Below are 23,664 nucleotides of genomic sequence, written 5' to 3'. Positions count from 1 at the left end.
AATAACTAAATGAATAAAGAAATTTCAATCATTTATAATATTACTTATCTTTATTATGTTATGGTCCTTTTATAAATATGTAACTATCAGTACACGCTTTTCGTTATTGTGTTCAATTCATTTACCTTCCCAATCATCCGTTGTGCATGTGACATTGTGTCGTAAGATGTAATTCCGTGGGGGGTAATTTTAGTCATAATAATATGACAACACTTAATACTACTCCTGTCAAAACTATTGCTACCTATCAAAAAGAGGCACGCGGGGACCACTTCTATAGTGTCAATCAAGTGTCAATATTCAAAGACGCGGAGACTCTTTAAGTAGTGTCAATATTCATGTACCTATACCTACAACTCGCTACGATTGACACTGACAATATCTATTGACATTTGACAGTTGACACTGAAAAGTGGCAAGTTTATGCTTCAGGCAAGCCGTAAGGCACAGCTGACTATTTATTTGAATTCTTTTAGGGATATCAATCTATTGAATATTTATATTTTCTATTATTTTTACTGTTAAGTATATTCCGTTGGTAAAAGAAGAAGTGAGATCTTATTTAAGGCATTTTTGTTGTCAATCTATTAAATTCTTTTTTACAGTGAAAGTTATAAGTTGGTTTATTGTTATTTATTGGTTGAAGTCAAGTCTTCAAAACTCTTTTGTAGGCTTCGGCGTCTATAACCGGCGTTTAAGTATAATAGAATGACCGAAAGAGATTACGCCCCGTTAAGCAATGCCTGTGTACGTGGACTTTGCGATAAAATTTATGAAAAGAGAAAATTTGCAGCAGTTGAGATTGAAAAGTCAGTTTTTCATTAATAAAATTTTTAGTTTATTTTGTTGATTTTTCTATAAACTCTTAAATTTATAATGTTTATATCTGTGTATTTCAGAATGGTTAAGGATTTTAGTGATGCAAACAATAGCAACCAAATAAAGCGATTGATACGAGTACTTGGACAGGATCTCATGTCCTCTACAAATCCTAATGTCAAAAATGGTGCCCTTCTGGGACTCTCATCAGTAGCAGTGGCGTTAGGGAAGGTAATATAATTTGTGATACATGAGTTATTCCAACTTTTCTATTACCAAAATTAAATACAATTCCTCTTACAACTGAGTTTCAAGAAACTTTTAACCTACACAGGCACTTTGTGGATTCTTTTGCCGGTCATAGTATTCCTGAGCTGATACAACTAAGGTACCTTACCTTAAATTTCATGCAAAATATTCACACAGTAGATGTCAAATGACCCATGATTACCTATGTCTATACCTAGAAACCTTCAAGCTCAGAGCATAATCCTGCCATAAACACTAGTAATGTATCTCTTGAACTACTGGTATTGTGGATGTTAATTTAATTTTCTGGAGTAAGATTTGTTCACCTCCCAACACTTTAGCCTCTTGACCATTTCCCTCACATATATAATTTGTATAATATTGACACACTTTTACACAAATTATCTTGCCCCAATTTAGACATATAGCCTGTGTATACTTATATGAGAAAGGCCACCAAATATTGTACATATTTACTATATTATATTACACATATTGTGTATTATAAATTCTGTATTTTTTATTGTTATTAAATGGTCATTGTGTGTACAGATTGTTACAGCCATATTGTATCACACCTACAAAAGGTCAAAGATATTAATAGATTAAAAAAATGTTTGTGTACTGACAGGGAAATTGACAGTTTATACCTAGTCTTGCCATAAATACTGAATCATTGAAAAAAAATTCTATTGTAAATAACATATATTACTTTTACAGTGTGCTAGTTTAATACATATTATAAAACAATTTAAAATATAAAAAGCTTATTCAAAGGTGTCTATTGGCTGCAATACAGTCCTTTAAACATTGAGGCCAGTGATCAATAGAAGCACACACTTTTTCCATGGGAAAATTCTTCACTGTCAATCATACAGATTGTTTTACAGACTCCAAATTATCATGGCGTTTTCAATTAGCAAGCCGTATTCTTGAAAACTGACTATACATCATAATCCAGCAGATTAAAATCGGGACTGGACAACGGCCAGTCTTCAGCTCTGATGAAGTGACAAACACTACGAATACAGCCAGATCTGTTTCTGTCATAAACATAGGTCTCATTTTACCAATTAATAGCCTGGTACACAAATATTTTACTAATACTAAGTGTATGGAGAATTTTAAAAATTGCATTTGGCTGCATACATACTTTGTGTAATGCAACCACACTGATTCGGTTCTTTTTATCACCCCATTTTATATACCTCCATTTTAATATCGCAAAATATTGTACAATGTTTTGGCGCCAAAATGAGAAAACTCACTGAATCTTATAAAAATGACAGATTCCAAATTCAAAAGTAATATTTTTTTTATTTTTAGTTGTAACAGTGTTTTGGCCAGCCTGTTGTTATCAATACTTCTAACAAAAATTATATAGTAGAATACACTGTAGACTTGGTTTAAAATATTGAGTGATTGAAATTAAATGTAGTTTATCACAGATAAAATGGTGGTACAAAATTTAATATGAAATAAATTTTTGGTAAAGTACCTTCAGTGTTTTGTTATTTGCAGGGTTCAGTTGAATACATAGACGAACTGACACATCCAATAATGGCTTGTCTCAGTGAGAGTGAGGCTAGAGTGCGCTACATGGCCACGGAGGCGCTGTTTAATGTCTTGAAAATCGGGAGAGCCGCTGCTCTACCTAACTTTCCCATTATATTTGACGCCCTGGCAAAACTGGCTGCTGATCCCGAACCTCAAGTCAAGCAGGGGGCGGAGTTACTGGATCGACTTGTGAAGGTATGAAATATTATTATTAATTTTATATTATTATTATGTACCTAACGATGAGCTATGTGAGATCAAGTGTTAATTTGTAATTCTGTTGTGTCACTATGAAAGCATCGAAGTTGTCGAGTGTATTCATAAAAGCGTGTGTAGACGGCACCACGGCATGTCGTTCTGTGCGGCAGGACATCGTGACGGAGAGCGAGCAGTTCGACGTGGCGGCGTGCGTGCCGCTGCTGCGCGAGCGCCTGTACAGCCGCGGCGGCAGCGCGCGCCAGTTCGTGGTGTCGTGGGTGTGCGCTCTGGACGCGGCGCCGGCGCTGGGGCTGCGGCGCCACCTGCCGCACCTGCTGGACCCGCTGCTCACCATCCTGGACGACCCGCACCCGGAGCTCCGCCGCATGTACGTCATACACGACATCACACGACATCACACGAACAAACTTCTATCTATTTTATTTTAACTAATGCATTTTTTATGTGCAATGCTAAAACTAGGCTAAAATCCAAGGTTGTATCAATGAAAAATTCATCCGTAGGAAAATGAGACCCAGACCATTCGAAGCGATATTTTCTATACAAGAATATGGTTAAAGTGATTTAGCCGATACTGCAAGTTACGACATATTCGCTTTCTCCCGTTGATATATATGCTGCATACCTGACTGGTCTTCATCTCCAGGTAAACTTTTTCATCTCCGGTGTTAAAACCTGAGGCTCACTTACAACACCATATAGCGGAGCTGTTTCGTTCTTCATTAAAAATGAGAAGCCTTGTATCAGTCAGTATCAGCCCCTGACTCAGTTATGTCACAGATCAGCACAGCCTGCTATATAGTCCTGGATGGAAGAATTGTTGAATACGAAGACGAGCTCGTTTTGTTGGATGTTTGTGGTGACTATTATGTTTTTATAGAGTATTCCTACTTATTTTGTTCACTTGCAGGGTTTTATTTTATTTATTTATTTGATTCACCAGCAGATAATACACTATTACTAGCATATAAAAATAACGAAATAAGTATTTTAGTAGTGTAGGTATAAACCAATAAAAAATTATGGGCAAACCGGCTTGTATTTTTTTTATATTATAATATACTGTAGTAGATAAATACCTCATTGTCCGTGACTTCATTTGTTAAGGCTCCCACTGAAAACCAGCTCTGCATCTTGCTGCAGCATGGTACTGAGTGAAAGAGACCTATATTTGGTCACACGTGGCGCTATATTTAGTATACATTTTTGTTTTTTTACTTATCAGTGTAATTATGTAGATTAATTTAATTAGTTTTAAGGTTTATTGTAGTGTTCATTGTGGTGCAGTGACTAAATAAAAAATTTCTTTCTTTCTTTCTTTGTTCGCTTTTCGGAATAGGCACATCATTAGCAGATTTCCATTTTTCAGGAAATATCCCAGAGATCGATTATATATAAGATAAAGCGGATATGACAGAGACGAAGTGCAATTTTTAATAAAAGTGGCCGGTATCTTATCAGGACCAGCTCCATTTCTGCCGTCTAGTTTTCTCAAGGCCACCAAACAATTGAGGCGAAGAAGCGACATCGTCGCTTATTTTGAATGTGTCTTTGAAGCGGTGTTAGTTCCAAGATGGTTTCTAGGGTGGAAGTGGCGTAGTTACTGTTGTGACTGTGCAGGTCGGCCGCTGGAGTCACTGCAGTTCGGTTCGTACGGTCGCAAGCTTTGTCCTGGGCCACCAAGTTCAGCAATGACTGCTGTATAAAGCCATTTACTTACCTTTGGAAGAATAAACTCCTCAAAATCAGAAGCAACATCTGACTCAGAATTAATGTTTAAATTGTTCATCGTATGAATTCATAAAGCAATTATTATTTTAGGTGTGAAGTACAGTTGAACGAGTTTCTTCGAAGTATAAAAAAGTCTCCGTCGCAAGTAGACTTCCAGGCGATGATCAACATCCTCATAACTCACGCTCAGTCCACCGAGGAGCTGCTTCAGGTACCTCCCTAGCACTAACATAAACTCTACTACAATGATGAGATGCTTCAGATAAATTTTTGTAACACTTTAACAACTCAATATAAAATTATTTTATCAACAAAACCTTGTGTAGGCAGCAGAAGATTTGATCAGGTCGGCATGGTGCCACTAAAGCAGCTCCAGCATAACATTATGCAAGGTACAAAACAACGTTTTGACTTACTCGTGTAGGTTAAAAAAAAAGAAATAGATGAGATTAATCATAACAAAAAGTCAAAAGTGCAGTAGATGCATCAATCCTCATACACTGCGTACATGTTGTACAAGTCGAGTGGGTGTGGTCGGTGCGTGTTGCAGCTGACGGCCATCACGTGGATGAAGGAGTTCCTGGCGCTCGCGGGCGCGCGCCTGCTGCCCTTCGCGTCGGGCATCCTGCGGGCCGTGCTACCGTGTCTGGCGCACGCCGACGACTCCCGCAGGAGTATCCTTTGTACTGACCTGCACCTGCCTATCATTGTTCTGCTCATCCTTACTCCTGGGTTCACGATATTAAATCACCAACTCCTGCAAACAATTCAAAATAATGTCGTCACAATATAAAACACCATGATTATCTAAAATCTTATAAAATATAGTATATTAGAAATGACATCAAAAAGAATTCTAAAGGAATCAATTTTGAGAAAATAAATGCCTTTTATGCCTTTAATTATGTACAAATAGAGAGAGAGACAGACAGATAAGATTTCCTAAAATAGGGTATTTTAGGAAATTTAACATACCAATGTCCGAAGTCAATGAAAACTAACAAAATACTTTTCGATTTTGACTATGATTTGTGTATTTTAGTTATCGTTGGTACCCGTTGCTTTGTGTCGTCATAACTACTTGTTTTCTTAACGTGTAACGCTTTAGAGATTCGTGAAATAGCGGCCACAGTTAACCTGCAGCTGACGAAGTTGATCGGCTCCGACGTCACAGAAACTGCAGATCTCATCGATCCCGCACACACTACACAATCCGAACAAGAGAATAACGATAAGGACGCTTCGCCTCAAAACCAAAAGGATACCGAGGGTGATGCGGTCATCCGTTCTACTGCGAGTGACAGTGGAGCCGAAGACGACAAGTTGAACCTAGCAGCAGTAGTGGAGGTGCTGACCCAGATGTTGCTGCACAACTCTGTGCACACCAAAGTGGCGGCATTGGACTGGATCCTGCATCTGTACAACAAGGTGCCCGGTGAGGTGAGTACAAGCTAGGCAGGACAACCTAACTCTATTAAAAAGAGAAAGGGAGAAAAAAAGAACAGGTTTGTTTTTTAGCACGATTTGAGATGCTTTTATACTGCTCCATACGATGTCTGTTACGGATAATTATACTGCGTGAACCAGAAAGGGGTATAACATCCCTTAAATGCTACGTTATTTGATTCATATGCAATAGTATTGTGACGTTTAAGTTTTAATAAAGTTGAGAGAGTTAAGAGTTTTATGGACAGCGTTCCCCGGGGTTAGCGGTTACTATGGGTGTGCCACAAGGCTCAATGCTTGGACCATTTTTATTCTTAGTGTACATAAATGATTTATTATCATGTGTTGAGGGACGATCATGAGGTTGTGTTGTTTGTAGATGACACGTCACTTTTATTTAAACTTAAGCGACATCAAAACCTTTTAGACGAAGTAAACAATGCAATCTCGAAGGTAGTAAAGTGGTTTAATGTGAACAATATTCTACTTAATGAGAAGAAAACAAAGTGTATTAGATTTATACTACCAAATTTTAAACAAGTGCAAGCTAATATTATAATTAATCATGTTTTTTTTTCAGTTTCTTTTAAATAAGTTCCAAGTTGTTATACATTGTTGGAGAGCTAAAAGAACGGCTATGTTTTAAAAATAATCTGCAAGCCAAGTTCCGTAATGTTTTTTTTTGTTTTTAAGGCATTTTAGTGATTTTTTTTTCAAAATGATTTAAAATATTATCGTTTCTCGTATTTTTAAATTTTTACCGATAATTGTTGTTTAATCGTTTCTATAAACTAGAAGAAAAATCATGAGATTTCAGTTTTTTTATAAGTTTTTGACGTTGCATTTTTGACTTATTTTGTAAAACCTAAAAAACATGATAACTCAAAAATGGTTCATTTTTGCATCGTGTATATGGGCTAAAATGATCGTAAACAGTCACCCCTATCACCTCGAAGGCTCGTAACGTGAACACGTCGAATTACTAATAACCCTGTATCATTACGATCACTGACCCCAACCTGAAGTGACCGGGCTAGCTTTGTACTACAAACTTGCTTTCCTTCATGTTGTCTTCATTCTTTTTCGGTTTTGTTTTATTCCGTGGAATAGGTATATACAATTTTATTTCCTGTAAGTGCATATTTTCCATATTTTTATTATTGTTTAGTTCATCGTTTGTACCTCTTGTTTTTGATGTTTGATTTCTTATCTGATGCATTCGTATGATAGGTGCTTACAAAACGCTTACATGATACAACATAATATATTTATATATAACCACTAGTAGTTTAGAAGCAAAGGCAATTTTAAATTTAAAAACAGCTTCTTTTAAATATTTTTTTACATGGTATTATTTTAAGTTTTACCAAATTTTTAAACGCTCGGATTGCAGATCATATATCAGTAATATAACAGATCATGTTATATCAGTCCCTAATATATATATATTTAGTCTCCCAGTAAACTTTTTGCAGATGACGGAAAATAATCTTACACCGTGCGATAAGGAACTACGTTACAAAGGAGAGTCTATTTTATAAGAGTCATAATTTTGTATTATTGAAGGTGGGGGTGGGTTTGTGGACAGATGTACCCGCTGACGGACGCGGTGTTCAGCCGGGCGATGGGCGCGCTGTCGGACGGCACCGACGAGGTGGTGCTGGGAGCCATCGCCGTGTTGGCCGAGATCTGCTCGTGTCCCGCGGACGACGCCGCGGCCGCCGCGACCGCCGCGACCGACCGCGACCACGGTAACATGCGCGGGATTATGTTAACGACGCATAAGATTACAAAGCATCGATTCTCCTTCATACAAGTTCAGCATCGTTACTCTACCCTTCTTCTGCCTCGCCTCAGTAGAGGACCACGCTGATGGGTAGAGGATGTCTTTTTTATTTTATTTATTTATCAAGGACAACCAACAGGTTACAATTAATAATTATTAAACTAAACAAAATGAGGTACTTACATATTATTGTTAAATTGTAGACCCACTTAGAGATTGCCACAGCTTGCAACAGAGATACTAGTTAGAAGCAGAAAAAACGAAATAGAAGAGGGACAAGATATTATGAGATCCAACAAGCTGTAACAGTCAACTAGCTGGTTCTATTACAATGAACAAATAACACACAATTAGAACCAACTTAAAAATAAAATAAAAAAAAACCTAATAATAAAATTTTCAAAAACCCAAACACGAATAAAATGAAATAATATAAAATACACAAAAGATACTAAACTATTTCGTCACTATATTGTGATAGAAAGTGGTCCCTAGAGCGCCCTAGGATTGTTTTTGAGACGCTAGCTTTGAAAGGACTATAGTTTTTTACACGATTATATGGCCGTGGAATTCTTACAGATATTTTATAAAGTAAGTCAGACGCATGTAAGCCTTTATTGAAAAGTCTATGTAAAAAACATAGGTCCAATAGTTTTCTACGATCCGACAGAGTTAATAAGTTATAGTGTCGGAGTCTGCAATAGTAGCTAGAATTTATATTACATAACCTATCGCCAAAACTTACATGGTGCAGAAAGCCCTTTTGGATTCGTTAAATTCTCATAGAGTTTACATCACAGTGAGGATTCCAGGCAACTGAAGGATACTCAAGAATACTCTTCGTGTGAATGAATGTCTTCGTGTGATTTGGCCAACTCGGTCTGGAGAGCCATGTCTCTATAGGGCGTACGCAACAACATCACGTTGATGCACAAATTGTCTTTCTATACATGTGAGGTTGCCAGCATAAAATATAAAGCATCGTAGTAAAAAAACTGATGCTTTTAGTTATGCTTAGGAGTTTTCATATTTACCAATTAGGATGGTGGCCGCGTGAGATTAGGTTTTATTTTTGTGATAAAAATTAAGTTGAGTCTATTATAAGATATGAAATCATTATACGCCGTTATATACATAGGGATAGTACCATATCCTTTTTATGGAAGAGTCACCTGATAATCATAATAACACCAGGAAGAAACATAAATTTGTTATGCCTACTGGTAACGCCATCTCTTTGTTTAAGTATAATTTCATAACTATAGATGCGATCATACCGCCATAACCTTCCGCCTCCCACACCTTTTCCTCGCGTCCTTCGACATGCCTACAGTAATCGTCTGAGGGTCACCGCGAATGAAGATCGAATCAAGTCCGCTATTTATTGCGCACACGCCTTTTTCCCATCCGCTTATTTTATACTTTAATACTTAATTATTAAGACAATTGAACCACCTGTGAGTGACAGTTAGTGCAACGCTTGTGATTAATAAATACTGTTTAAAAATGGGTTTTGTGGTTCCCACAATTTTGTACGCAAGCACTTGATCAAAGAGTACAACTCTTGTCTCAACAGCTATCAGTGTCACTGGGACGACGCACCCCCCGACAATATTGTTGCCACTTGGACAGTTTAGTATTGAGCTGTCAGCGCTCAACCAAATTATTGTACCGCGTCATCTTGTCATTATTAATATCATCTGGTCGATGGATGTACTGTCAACTTAGTATGTTTCACTGACGCTAGCGAACGCGCTCACGGCGGAGTCGTATATCTACAGCAGGTCGACTCGCAAAATCGACAACGATACATTCGAAACGATACGATAATACTCCGAATATATCGCAACTATCCTACTCTAACAAATGTTTGAATTCCTTATCGTTTATCGTTACCATATACTAATATTTTGATTTTTTACGATGTTAGTGTGAATGAAATATGTTCAAATCTAAACATTATCTGTGCTATGTCGCTGTTGAGTGTCAAAAGTCAAAACATAGTTTAGGCGCTAAGGACCATGCCAGACTCTGCACCACCAATTTGGTATCATTTACACATAATATAAATGTCAAAAAAATATGTAATTAATATAATATGTTATATATATATTATATACACAACGTGAAACTAAATGGGTATACTATGCTTTGAACCAGACATTCCTTGGGTCATCTGTAATGACTATGTGAAGTCAGAAATGAATTAGCATTATATTTTAATACAATATTTAAAGTTCTAAGTTTTCGCAAAAACTATGATTCCCTCAACCCTAATCAGCTGTTTTTTTGAACTCTCTTTGACCTAAAACAGATGAAAAACGTAGATGTGACATAATATCAGATAATAGTAACATCCCTACTATTTATTGCAGCTGTGAAGCAATTTGTGTTCTCATTTTGCCATGAAGACAAATGATATTTTGTATTTGCATTTGCTTTAGCTGACATTGAAAATACTTCTAAATTTGTATTTACTGTAGTTATGTATTACCCAATAAAGATAGTTAATTCTAATCTAATTATGAAACTATGTTATGTTAGTATTTACTCTGATTTCCGCGAGTGTTACACATTTAAATAAAACACGTTTAAAAGATAAAAACTAGTGTTATTTTAACTGTGTTTTTACATTTTGTGTTTATTTAAATATGTTAGGTTGAAAAGATCGGCCTGTCTGCGTTAATACTCTTTGAATTGTGCTTTGAAAACACGATATTTACTGCTCTGTGTGTGTGTAAATGTCTGTTCTAAAGGCACCCTACACACTGCACCATTTTTTATTCAAGATTTGTTTATTTGTTGGAAAATTGAATGAGTTTACATTTTGGATAACTTATTACGTAAGCACTTCAATGTAGAATTATTTGAAGTTTTCTTCAAGTTACATTGAAAATAATTCCAAATTTGTAATTATAGATTATGGGTACGGCGCCTTTTTCTGCCGTGAAGCGAAAATGTGTAAGCATTATTATGGTTTGGTCTGAATGGCACTGTAGCTGTTGTTATTACTGGGCAAATGAGACTTGACATTTTAATTCAAAAATGTTTTATCCAATAAAGATAATTCTAATAGATTCCTATTAAGAAATTGTTCTTCACGGATTTTTTTTGTCAAATATGGATATCGCTGACCATCCTCTTATTAATAATAGGTACTCCATTCCCGGACCGGGTTTTCTACCCGGCCTGGGTATGGAATGGTACAGTTATTGAGTTTTTCGTAGGAAATTTCTCACTAGCAGCCCATAGTGCAGAAATGTAGATGCTCGCCCCCTATTACGTGGGAATTAAACATAGTGAAACGTGGGTGGAAAAAATATACCTCTAACCCTTCAGGAATACAGATGTGAAACTGTGTAATGTTATGTAATTTCTTATATTGTTTATTTGTTTCGCAATAACAGGAAGTAAAAAATGAATGAATAAATACATAGACACAAGCCACATTTCATGTAGTGTGCATACTCCTTAATCATAGATTATTGTTTATGTTTAATTCCATAGGTAGGTGACCACATTCTGTTTATAAACAAAGTTAGGGTTGTCTAAGAAAAGAAATTGAACAATAATATTTTTAATTTCATAGGGAAGTTTATTTCTTTTTTTTAATTATTTGTTAAAACTTAAACATCACCATACTATTGCATATGACCCAAATAACGTACCATTGAAGGGATGTTATACCCTTTCTGGTTCACGTTGTATATAACCAATTAAAATTGAATAAATTATACAAAACTTGCGGATAATAAAATGTAAAAAAAGTAACTCAATCCTTCTCGTCGACTTCCTATTTATCAGGCGGCCATTTGCATTATTTCTACGCATAAACGATCAACAAAATTACTTAGTCGTAAAAAATCCTGTTGAATAGTAAATCACATATAATTATTTCAATAATATTTATTAAGTATGTATATTGTATGGCAAATATATCTATACAACTTGAAACGATAATAGCATCGACAGCCTAGAAGGTGTCGTTGAGATTATCGTAAAAGTGACGTTTGATTATTTGTGAAATTCGAATATTCGTCTCTGACTCACTCAGAGACTCATTTTCAACTAAGAGTAGGGTTAGGACCGATAGTATCGAATAATGTTTCGTTCGTTCAATCATCGTTTCGACATTGATTATGATGTAACTAAGAGTAGCATTTGACAGGACTAATGCCACGATTTATCGAATATCGATTTTAAGAGTAGGCCCTCAGGCCCGCATTGACCCTAACTACTCAGTGCAGTAAGTTTGTGCTAAATGTAAATTCTCGCATATGAAAACCATATCAGTGGCTCGGCTAGAACTGTGTGCTATTCTATTGCTGTCTCAGTTACTCCGCAAGGTAAAAGTCACAATTTTACGCAATGAATAAATTATACGCATTTTCTGACTCCAAAGTAGCTCTCACCAGGATTTATTCTTCTCCGCACTGCTGGCAGACCTTCGTCGCCAATCGGGTTACTAAAATTATTGAACTGATCCCGCCTACCTGTTTCAATCACGTTGCCGGTGAAGAGAATCCCGCTGGCTGCCTCTCTTTTGGTGTTACTCCATCTAAACTTCTGCAACATCCTTTGTGAATTCGTGGACTTCCTTGGATTTCACATGATCCGACAGAGTGGCCCCTATAACCTTACATTCACATTGCAGAAGACGAGAACATATCTGAGAGTAAGTATGTCTCTCATCCCACGGTCGTTAAGGTTTCGGATTACGAGCTGTACGAGCTGTTCATTTTAGTAACGATATTAAAAACTTACAAAATAACTATCTTGTTCTCCCGCGCTTCTTAAGCTCAAGCTGTTATTTCGCCATAAATTACATAAATGTAACACTTGTTTTAAGTTCCGTCCACGTCCCGTCTTTCCTCTCATGGCAGATTTTCCAAGCCAGTGCGTCAATCAGGTTGTTAAGGCGTCCCCACATATCGGTTACGATTATGCATGAAATTTTATCAATAGTAAAGAAGCCCGCTTAGTTTCTTACCCGTGTACTTCTCAAATCTGACATCATAAATTAGTGGGTAGTTCTAGAGTAAATAAGTAATTTAAAATTCTATTTTAAGTAAATCTATTTGAATTTGAATCAGTGATTTGAAACAGTCTTGTAACACCAGAGAGATCACAAGACCGTTGCCGACCTTATACAAGCATCAAATAAACGTACGTTATTTGAATTTAAAAACTTCCTTCACCCCGAATTAAAATATTTTTTTTTATGTATTATGGAGGTAAATGCGTGTTTAATGTTTTAGCGCGATAGACAAAGCTGAACTACATGCTGTTCGAAGGAAGGTCTGCTGGTAGTTTTGGTGGTGTACGAGTCAGCCTGTTACAGATGAGCTGGAATCAAACCCGTACTACTACAAGTTCCTGAAGGCGTTGCTGCGGCTGCTCGCGGCGGACGATGCGCTGCTGGAGGACAGAGGCGCTTTCATTATCAGGTAAGAAAGACTTATAATAGACATCGGCACAATGACAATAGTTCATAATATAATTATAAATTGATTGATGCTCTCTTCAGATGGACATCTGACAATATGTCTTTATAAAAACAAAATCACCAACCAACAAAATATATTTTAAATGATTGTCTGTATGTTAACATGCAGAACCGGTTCTGTGCACGGATACAGTTGCTGTTAAAAAAATATTTTCAATTTATGTTTCAAATTTTCAAATCAAAATGTACGCTGTAATTTTAATAAGGACAAACTTTTAATACACTTAGTCAATTTTATTAGTAGTTTTTTGACAGCTCGACGAATGATAAGTATTCTCATGTCTTAAAGGACGTAATAATCAATATCGCTTATTTTTTTTGTAAAAAATATAATATACATATAACATTTATATAAAATATAATACATATATTTATTATATTATATAAAATATAATATATTTATTGTATATAAAATATAATATATGACGGCGCAATTTAATAACTTAGTCGTTGGTAGGGTAGTTAGTCGATTATCTGTTAGTCAATGTTCTGTCAATGTTGGTAACACCGGATACAGGGGTGGCGGCCGTTACAGAGTATATCAGGCAGTGTGTAATTTCTCTAGAGTCAGTTTGGATTGAGCAACGAGAGTGTACAGAGGTTGCGCACGCGCCCCACGTGTTCAGGTGGAACGTCGGTTATAAAAAGTGATCGCTCTACATCCAAGTTATTTGTCTGTATTATAATTAGTGATTGTTAAATTTTTAATCAGTAAAGGAGTGTCTTGTAGATCTACCCCATACTTTTATTATAACGAAGCCCTTGATCTCCTCGCCCGCCTACCCACGGAAATCATGGATGCTTAACAAGGAAACCCTAATGTGCGCTTATCAGAATTGGGATCACGAGGGCTTAGTATTGATGAGATCAATAATGACATCGCTGGCCCATCGAGGACAGATGCCGGAGCGCTAAACTTATTAACCAATATGGAAGCGCTTTTGTCACGGTTACCAGCAAGCTACACAAAACACAATGAGTGAATCCACGCCGCATCTCGTTCAGTTTGATGTAACATAGCCGAAATTATCATGAATAGCCGGGAATTGAATGGGCCCGATTTACTACTCGCTCTCACATATGCTCTTAGGTCCAGCCGCCAAATGCTTGACAAAATTGAGCATCACTGATTTAACTTGGCCGCGCGTGAAAGAGATCTTACTAGCCAGATTTGGACGCTCGATTGCAAGATTATTTTGATGATATAAGAAAATTTCAAATAGAGCAAAACCGTAACTGAAGCTGCAATGAGGCTGTGGAATCTCATGGAACGGGTGCCGGATTTTGATGTAAGTGAAGACGTTATCACTTTTACACTTTATTTTACGGGGATAGGTGGAAAAGATGTTAAATGCACGAAACAAATTCTTAGTCCGGATACTATCGAAGATATATCCTTTTCAATTATGTTGCACGTTGTCCCTGATGATGTCATTTTCGAAGTGATTTTTATAGGAAGGGATGTTCTCGACCAGGGTGTTCGTGTTGAAATGAGCAGTAACAATTTAACTTTCATGAGACAAAAAGAGACCAACACCTGTCAAAGACTCATAATTTAGACTTTGACAATATCGATACTGACTTGGTTAAAACTCGCCCTAATAAAAGATCTGCAAAAGTATAGTGACTTTTTTATTAATGGCATCCCTACTAGGCGGGTTACGACAGGTAGGCTAAAAACGGTACAGCGCCGCCCGTATCTAATTGATACCCCACAGAAAAAGAAATTGTTAAGGATAAAGTCCTGTCTCTTTTAGAAGCTGTAGTCATACGTGAAATTTCTTCTCCATTTGCGAGCCCGATTCTGTTATTTATTAAAAAAGATGGTACCCTCAGGATGTGCGTCGATTACAGGGAGCTAAATGCTAATACTCGACCCGAACATTACTGCCTTCCTAGGATAGACGAACACGTAGACAGTTTAAGTGGTGCCAATTACTTTTCTTCCTTAGACATGGCGTCCGGGTACCATCAGATTACAGTGGAACCAGACTCGGTAGCACGAACCGCCTTTGTAACGCCAGACGGACAATATGAATATCTAGCAATGCCGTTCGTTTTGTTGGGGAGAAGTTTCCAGCAGAATAAAACATATGATTTAATATTTTCGTTTTATTTTCTTCCTTTTACATGTTATCTCCTTATTTTCTATTTTTCACAAAACACAAATTTTTAATTACGTAGATCGAGCCTTTTTCTACATTATGTCAACTGTCATCTGTGACACTTAACTTTTTAATTCCATAGATTACGCTTACTAATTTTCATTCTCTATGTTTTGGAGATAAACATTGGTACCTCAACATTCTCCCTCAATGTGTGATCTCCAAAACAGTACTACAAGCGCTTTGTTGATGCAGTGTTGCTATCAACGCTGCATCAACAAAGCGCTAAATTCCGCTCCGCTCCGTGACACCATAGCCCATGCATACATGGATGACGTATTATGTTTTTTATCCAATGTAACTGAAGGGCTGTACCGCTGAGATGCTGTTCTAGAAGCCTTGTCGGAAGCAGGCATCTCTTTCAATGTAATGTAAGTTCTTAAAAAAATAAATTAATTATCTCGGCTATGTTATTCGAGCGGGCGAAGTTAGACCAAATCAACATAAGATTCGAGCTCTTGTGGATGCGCCAGCTCCAACCATTTCTACTCAAGTCAGTTTCTCAGTTTGGCTTCATACTTTCGAAGATTCATTCCTAATTTTGCAACGCTAGCCGGACTTCTGTACCCACTCACTAAATTAAAGGGGCCTATCACGTGGTCTGACAAACACCGCGAAGTTCATAAATAAATAATCGGTATTTTAACCTCAGAGCCCGTTCTGATCATCTTCAACCCTGAAGTTCCAATAGAACTCCATACTGATGCAAGCTCAGACGATTATGGAGCCATTTTAATCCAGAAGGATAACAATTTACCCCGTGTTGTATCCTATTTTAGCCGCCTCACCACCGAATTCAGATATCATTCAACTGGAAACATTACTTTCTGAAAAAAAGTATAGATTAACTAGAATTGTGGGGTATATTTACGACTTTATTTTTTTCGCCATTTTGAGTGTTCGATGATTTAGATTACCGTGAGTTTCCGGGATTTGTGTCTGAACTCCCGAGTGTCGATGATTCTAAATTTCAGCGAAATTCGCAGTATTTTCATAGCTTCTATTGGGCGATTGTTTCAAGTGATTGACTGTATTTATTAATTAAACTTTCTAAAAGTTCAATTGAAATGTTTCAATCTATGTGCATTTCTTCCGTATTTGCTAAGAGCTTGCTTATACGAGACGAAAACTAAAAGCCGATTTGCCGCTGGTGTGCTACGTTGCTGCTCCTCCAAGGCACCATGGATCAAGGTATCCAATCAAAGATCAATGTCTAAATAGATTGTTTTCTTTTGCTAATTCAATTTAAATATTTATTTTCTTTGAAAATGTCACTTTCATTTTTTGGGGATTTTAATTAAATAATTAATTTTTCTATATTTCTGTGGGCCAGTATGACTTGAATTTTCATTTATTTCATATATATGCAATCTATACTGTAAATGACATGACAATGACAACATCGAGACAAAAAAGTCATAATTTTCGCTTCATTTTTGAGACTCGCTTACACGCCGCTCTACGTGCGGTTTTGTCAACTAAATTTATTATGACGGAGCAACAAATTTTATGGGTTCCAACTAAACATACATAGCCTTCATAAATATTTTATTCAAAACCGCCTTTTAGATAACCTTTCCTTTTAGAACACAGGAACAAGAATAATAATATCTCAAAGATTTTTTTTAAAAACCACCATCCTTATTCGAGATTTGTAAGCATTACTAGGATTCCCATTTTCCTGCACCAATGATAGGTTTGTTAAGTACTCCCGGGTCACACGTGCGGTGTGTGTCGCAGGGAGCTGTGTGTAGTGCTTCCGCCCGAGGCCGTGCTGCGCGCGCTGGCCCGCACGCTGGCGGGCGAGCGCGACGTGCGCTTCGCGGCGCGCCTCGTGGACGTGCTGTCGGCGCTGCTGTTGACGGCGCCCGAGCTGCACGCCACGCGCCGCCGTCTGCGCGCCTTCGACTCGCAGGTGACGACACACAGGCGACCCTCCACTGACACTGACCCCTCCTCCTCGTGGACGTGCTGTCGGCGCTGCTGTTGACGGCGCCCGAGCTGCACGCCACGCGCCGCCGTCTGCGCGCCTTCGACTCGCAGGTGACGACACACAGGCGACCCTCCACTGACACTGACCCCTCCTCCTCGTGGACGTGCTGTCGGCGCTGCTGTTGACGGCGCCCGAGCTGCACGCCACGCGCCGCCGTCTGCGCGCCTTCGACTCGCAGGTGACGACACACAGGCGACCCTCCACTGACACTGACCCCTCCTCTGTTGACGGCGCCCGAGCTGCACGCCACGCGCCGCCGTCTGCGCGCCTTCGACTCGCAGGTGACGACACACAGGCGACCCTCCACTGACACTGACCCCTCCTCTGTTGACGGCGCCCGAGCTGCACGCCACGCGCCGCCGTCTGCGCGCCTTCGACTCGCAGGTGACGACACACAGGCGACCCTCCACTGACACTGACCCCTCCTCTGTTGACGGCGCCCGAGCTGCACGCCACGCGCCGCCGTCTGCGCGCCTTCGACTCGCAGGTGACGACACACAGGCGACCCTCCACTGACACTGACCCCTCCTCTGTTGACGGCGCCCGAGCTGCACGCCACGCGCCGCCGTCTGCGCGCCTTCGACTCGCAGGTGACGACACACAGGCGACCCTCCACTGACACTGACCCCTCCTCTGTTGACGGCGCCCGAGCTGCACGCCACGCGCCGCCGTCTGCGCGCCTTCGACTCGCAGGTGACGACACACAGGCGACCCTCCACTGACACTGACCCCTCCTCCTCGTGGACGTGCTGTCGGCGCTGCTGTTGACGGCGCCCGAGCTGCACGCCACGCGCCGCCGTCTGCGCGCCTTCGACTCGCAGGTGACGACACACAGGCGACCCTCCACTGACACTGACCCCTCCTCCTCGTGGACGTGCTGTCGGCGCTGCTGTTGACGGCGCCCGAGCTGCACGCCACGCGCCGCCGTCTGCGCGCCTTCGACTCGCAGGTGACGACACACAGGCGACCCTCCACTGACACTGACCCCTCCTCTGTTGACGGCGCCCGAGCTGCACGCCACGCGCCGCCGTCTGCGCGCCTTCGACTCGCAGGTGACGACACACAGGCGACCCTCCACTGACACTGACCCCTCCTCCTCGTGGACGTGCTGTCGGCGCTGCTGTTGACGGCGCCCGAGCTGCACGCCACGCGCCGCCGTCTGCGCGCCTTCGACTCGCAGGTGACGACACACAGGCGACCCTCCACTGACACTGACCCCTCCTCCTCGTGGACGTGCTGTCGGCGCTGCTGTTGACGGCGCCCGAGCTGCACGCCACGCGCCGCCGTCTGCGCGCCTTCGACTCGCAGGTGACGACACACAGGCGACCCTCCACTGACACTGACCCCTCCTCCTCGTGGACGTGCTGTCGGCGCTGCTGTTGACGGCGCCCGAGCTGCACGCCACGCGCCGCCGTCTGCGCGCCTTCGACTCGCAGGTGACGACACACAGGCGACCCTCCACTGACACTGACCCCTCCTCTGTTGACGGCGCCCGAGCTGCACGCCACGCGCCGCCGTCTGCGCGCCTTCGACTCGCAGGTGACGACACACAGGCGACCCTCCACTGACACTGACCCCTCCTCCTCGTGGACGTGCTGTCGGCGCTGCTGTTGACGGCGCCCGAGCTGCACGCCACGCGCCGCCGTCTGCGCGCCTTCGACTCGCAGGTGACGACACACAGGCGACCCTCCACTGACACTGACCCCTCCTCTGTTGACGGCGCCCGAGCTGCACGCCACGCGCCGCCGTCTGCGCGCCTTCGACTCGCAGGTGACGACACACAGGCGACCCTCCACTGACACTGACCCCTCCTCTGTTGACGGCGCCCGAGCTGCACGCCACGCGCCGCCGTCTGCGCGCCTTCGACTCGCAGGTGACGACACACAGGCGACCCTCCACTGACACTGACCCCTCCTCTGTTGACGGCGCCCGAGCTGCACGCCACGCGCCGCCGTCTGCGCGCCTTCGACTCGCAGGTGACGACACACAGGCGACCCTCCACTGACACTGACCCCTCCTCCTCGTGGACGTGCTGTCGGCGCTGCTGTTGACGGCGCCCGAGCTGCACGCCACGCGCCGCCGTCTGCGCGCCTTCGACTCGCAGGTGACGACACACAGGCGACCCTCCACTGACACTGACCCCTCCTCTGTTGACGGCGCCCGAGCTGCACGCCACGCGCCGCCGTCTGCGCGCCTTCGACTCGCAGGTGACGACACACAGGCGACCCTCCACTGACACTGACCCCTCCTCTGTTGACGGCGCCCGAGCTGCACGCCACGCGCCGCCGTCTGCGCGCCTTCGACTCGCAGGTGACGACACACAGGCGACCCTCCACTGACACTGACCCCTCCTCTGTTGACGGCGCCCGAGCTGCACGCCACGCGCCGCCGTCTGCGCGCCTTCGACTCGCAGGTGACGACACACAGGCGACCCTCCACTGACACTGACCCCTCCTCTGTTGACGGCGCCCGAGCTGCACGCCACGCGCCGCCGTCTGCGCGCCTTCGACTCGCAGGTGACGACACACAGGCGACCCTCCACTGACACTGACCCCTCCTCTGTTGACGGCGCCCGAGCTGCACGCCACGCGCCGCCGTCTGCGCGCCTTCGACTCGCAGGTGACGACACACAGGCGACCCTCCACTGACACTGACCCCTCCTCTGTTGACGGCGCCCGAGCTGCACGCCACGCGCCGCCGTCTGCGCGCCTTCGACTCGCAGGTGACGACACACAGGCGACCCTCCACTGACACTGACCCCTCCTCTGTTGACGGCGCCCGAGCTGCACGCCACGCGCCGCCGTCTGCGCGCCTTCGACTCGCAGGTGACGACACACAGGCGACCCTCCACTGACACTGACCCCTCCTCTGTTGACGGCGCCCGAGCTGCACGCCACGCGCCGCCGTCTGCGCGCCTTCGACTCGCAGGTGACGACACACAGGCGACCCTCCACTGACACTGACCCCTCCTCTGTTGACGGCGCCCGAGCTGCACGCCACGCGCCGCCGTCTGCGCGCCTTCGACTCGCAGGTGACGACACACAGGCGACCCTCCACTGACACTGACCCCTCCTCTGTTGACGGCGCCCGAGCTGCACGCCACGCGCCGCCGTCTGCGCGCCTTCGACTCGCAGGTGACGACACACAGGCGACCCTCCACTGACACTGACCCCTCCTCTGTTGACGGCGCCCGAGCTGCACGCCACGCGCCGCCGTCTGCGCGCCTTCGACTCGCAGGTGACGACACACAGGCGACCCTCCACTGACACTGACCCCTCCTCTGTTGACGGCGCCCGAGCTGCACGCCACGCGCCGCCGTCTGCGCGCCTTCGACTCGCAGGTGACGACACACAGGCGACCCTCCACTGACACTGACCCCTCCTCTGTTGACGGCGCCCGAGCTGCACGCCACGCGCCGCCGTCTGCGCGCCTTCGACTCGCAGGTGACGACACACAGGCGACCCTCCACTGACACTGACCCCTCCTCTGTTGACGGCGCCCGAGCTGCACGCCACGCGCCGCCGTCTGCGCGCCTTCGACTCGCAGGTGACGACACACAGGCGACCCTCCACTGACACTGACCCCTCCTCCTCGTGGACGTGCTGTCGGCGCTGCTGTTGACGGCGCCCGAGCTGCACGCCACGCGCCGCCGTCTGCGCGCCTTCGACTCGCAGGTGACGACACACAGGCGACCCTCCACTGACACTGACCCCTCCTCCTCGTGGACGTGCTGTCGGCGCTGCTGTTGACGGCGCCCGAGCTGCACGCCACGCGCCGCCGTCTGCGCGCCTTCGACTCGCAGGTGACGACACACAGGCGACCCTCCACTGACACTGACCCCTCCTCCTCGTGGACGTGCTGTCGGCGCTGCTGTTGACGGCGCCCGAGCTGCACGCCACGCGCCGCCGTCTGCGCGCCTTCGACTCGCAGGTGACGACACACAGGCGACCCTCCACTGACACTGACCCCTCCTCTGTTGACGGCGCCCGAGCTGCACGCCACGCGCCGCCGTCTGCGCGCCTTCGACTCGCAGGTGACGACACACAGGCGACCCTCCACTGACACTGACCCCTCCTCCTCGTGGACGTGCTGTCGGCGCTGCTGTTGACGGCGCCCGAGCTGCACGCCACGCGCCGCCGTCTGCGCGCCTTCGACTCGCAGGTGACGACACACAGGCGACCCTCCACTGACACTGACCCCTCCTCTGTTGACGGCGCCCGAGCTGCACGCCACGCGCCGCCGTCTGCGCGCCTTCGACTCGCAGGTGACGACACACAGGCGACCCTCCACTGACACTGACCCCTCCTCTGTTGACGGCGCCCGAGCTGCACGCCACGCGCCGCCGTCTGCGCGCCTTCGACTCGCAGGTGACGACACACAGGCGACCCTCCACTGACACTGACCCCTCCTCTGTTGACGGCGCCCGAGCTGCACGCCACGCGCCGCCGTCTGCGCGCCTTCGACTCGCAGGTGACGACACACAGGCGACCCTCCACTGACACTGACCCCTCCTCTGTTGACGGCGCCCGAGCTGCACGCCACGCGCCGCCGTCTGCGCGCCTTCGACTCGCAGGTGACGACACACAGGCGACCCTCCATTGACACTGACCCCTCCTCTGTTGACGGCGCCCGAGCTGCACGCCACGCGCCGCCGTCTGCGCGCCTTCGACTCGCAGGTGACGACACACAGGCGACCCTCCACTGACACTGACCCCTCCTCTGTTGACGGCGCCCGAGCTGCACGCCACGCGCCGCCGTCTGCGCGCCTTCGACTCGCAGGTGACGACACACAGGCGACCCTCCACTGACACTGACCCCTCCTCTGTTGACGGCGCCCGAGCTGCACGCCACGCGCCGCCGTCTGCGCGCCTTCGACTCGCAGGTGACGACACACAGGCGACCCTCCACTGACACTGACCCCTCCTCTGTTGACGGCGCCCGAGCTGCACGCCACGCGCCGCCGTCTGCGCGCCTTCGACTCGCAGGTGACGACACACAGGCGACCCTCCACTGACACTGACCCCTCCTCTGTTGACGGCGCCCGAGCTGCACGCCACGCGCCGCCGTCTGCGCGCCTTCGACTCGCAGGTGACGACACACAGGCGACCCTCCACTGACACTGACCCCTCCTCTGTTGACGGCGCCCGAGCTGCACGCCACGCGCCGCCGTCTGCGCGCCTTCGACTCGCAGGTGACGACACACAGGCGACCCTCCACTGACACTGACCCCTCCTCTGTTGACGGCGCCCGAGCTGCACGCCACGCGCCGCCGTCTGCGCGCCTTCGACTCGCAGGTGACGACACACAGGCGACCCTCCACTGACACTGACCCCTCCTCTGTTGACGGCGCCCGAGCTGCACGCCACGCGCCGCCGTCTGCGCGCCTTCGACTCGCAGGTGACGACACACAGGCGACCCTCCATTGACACTGACCCCTCCTCTGTTGACGGCGCCCGAGCTGCACGCCACGCGCCGCCGTCTGCGCGCCTTCGACTCGCAGGTGACGACACACAGGCGACCCTCCACTGACACTGACCCCTCCTCTGTTGACGGCGCCCGAGCTGCACGCCACGCGCCGCCGTCTGCGCGCCTTCGACTCGCAGGTGACGACACACAGGCGACCCTCCACTGACACTGACCCCTCCTCTGTTGACGGCGCCCGAGCTGCACGCCACGCGCCGCCGTCTGCGCGCCTTCGACTCGCAGGTGACGACACACAGGCGACCCTCCACTGACACTGACCCCTCCTCTGTTGACGGCGCCCGAGCTGCACGCCACGCGCCGCCGTCTGCGCGCCTTCGACTCGCAGGTGACGACACACAGGCGACCCTCCACTGACACTGACCCCTCCTCTGTTGACGGCGCCCGAGCTGCACGCCACGCGCCGCCGTCTGCGCGCCTTCGACTCGCAGGTGACGACACACAGGCGACCCTCCACTGACACTGACCCCTCCTCTGTTGACGGCGCCCGAGCTGCACGCCACGCGCCGCCGTCTGCGCGCCTTCGACTCGCAGGTGACGACACACAGGCGACCCTCCACTGACACTGACCCCTCCTCTGTTGACGGCGCCCGAGCTGCACGCCACGCGCCGCCGTCTGCGCGCCTTCGACTCGCAGGTGACGACACACAGGCGACCCTCCACTGACACTGACCCCTCCTCCTCGTGGACGTGCTGTCGGCGCTGCTGTTGA

The 23,664-nt window shown here is 45.8% G+C and overlaps 1 protein-coding gene across 2 annotated transcripts in view; it reads left to right on the top strand.

The window, feature by feature from the left end:
* The first annotated feature begins 299 nt into the window (after positions 1-299).
* LOC126977927 (protein VAC14 homolog) overlaps positions 300-23,664 on the top strand; it is a 32,667-nt gene continuing 9,302 nt past the window's right edge. Inside the window, exons 1-10 of one of the 2 annotated variants that reach the window (XM_050826620.1) lie at positions 300-809; positions 900-1,050; positions 2,590-2,820; positions 2,994-3,211; positions 4,666-4,786; positions 5,096-5,249; positions 5,684-6,015; positions 7,610-7,772; positions 13,149-13,254; positions 17,219-17,393. In XM_050826620.1, coding sequence (XP_050682577.1) covers positions 709-809; positions 900-1,050; positions 2,590-2,820; positions 2,994-3,211; positions 4,666-4,786; positions 5,096-5,249; positions 5,684-6,015; positions 7,610-7,772; positions 13,149-13,254; positions 17,219-17,393 — 1,752 coding nt within the window. In that variant the 5' untranslated portion in view covers positions 300-708. The remainder of the gene's footprint in view (positions 810-899; positions 1,051-2,589; positions 2,821-2,993; positions 3,212-4,665; positions 4,787-5,095; positions 5,250-5,683; positions 6,016-7,609; positions 7,773-13,148; positions 13,255-17,218; positions 17,394-23,664) is intronic. The other variant, XM_050826619.1, reaches the window with a different exon arrangement.

Source organism: Leptidea sinapis, chromosome 46, assembly GCF_905404315.1.
Source record: "Leptidea sinapis chromosome 46, ilLepSina1.1, whole genome shotgun sequence".
In the NCBI taxonomy this organism is placed as follows: domain Eukaryota; kingdom Metazoa; phylum Arthropoda; class Insecta; order Lepidoptera; family Pieridae; genus Leptidea; species Leptidea sinapis.
Note: the sequence above shows the minus strand (reverse complement) of the source record. Positions and strands in the feature narration are given on the sequence as shown.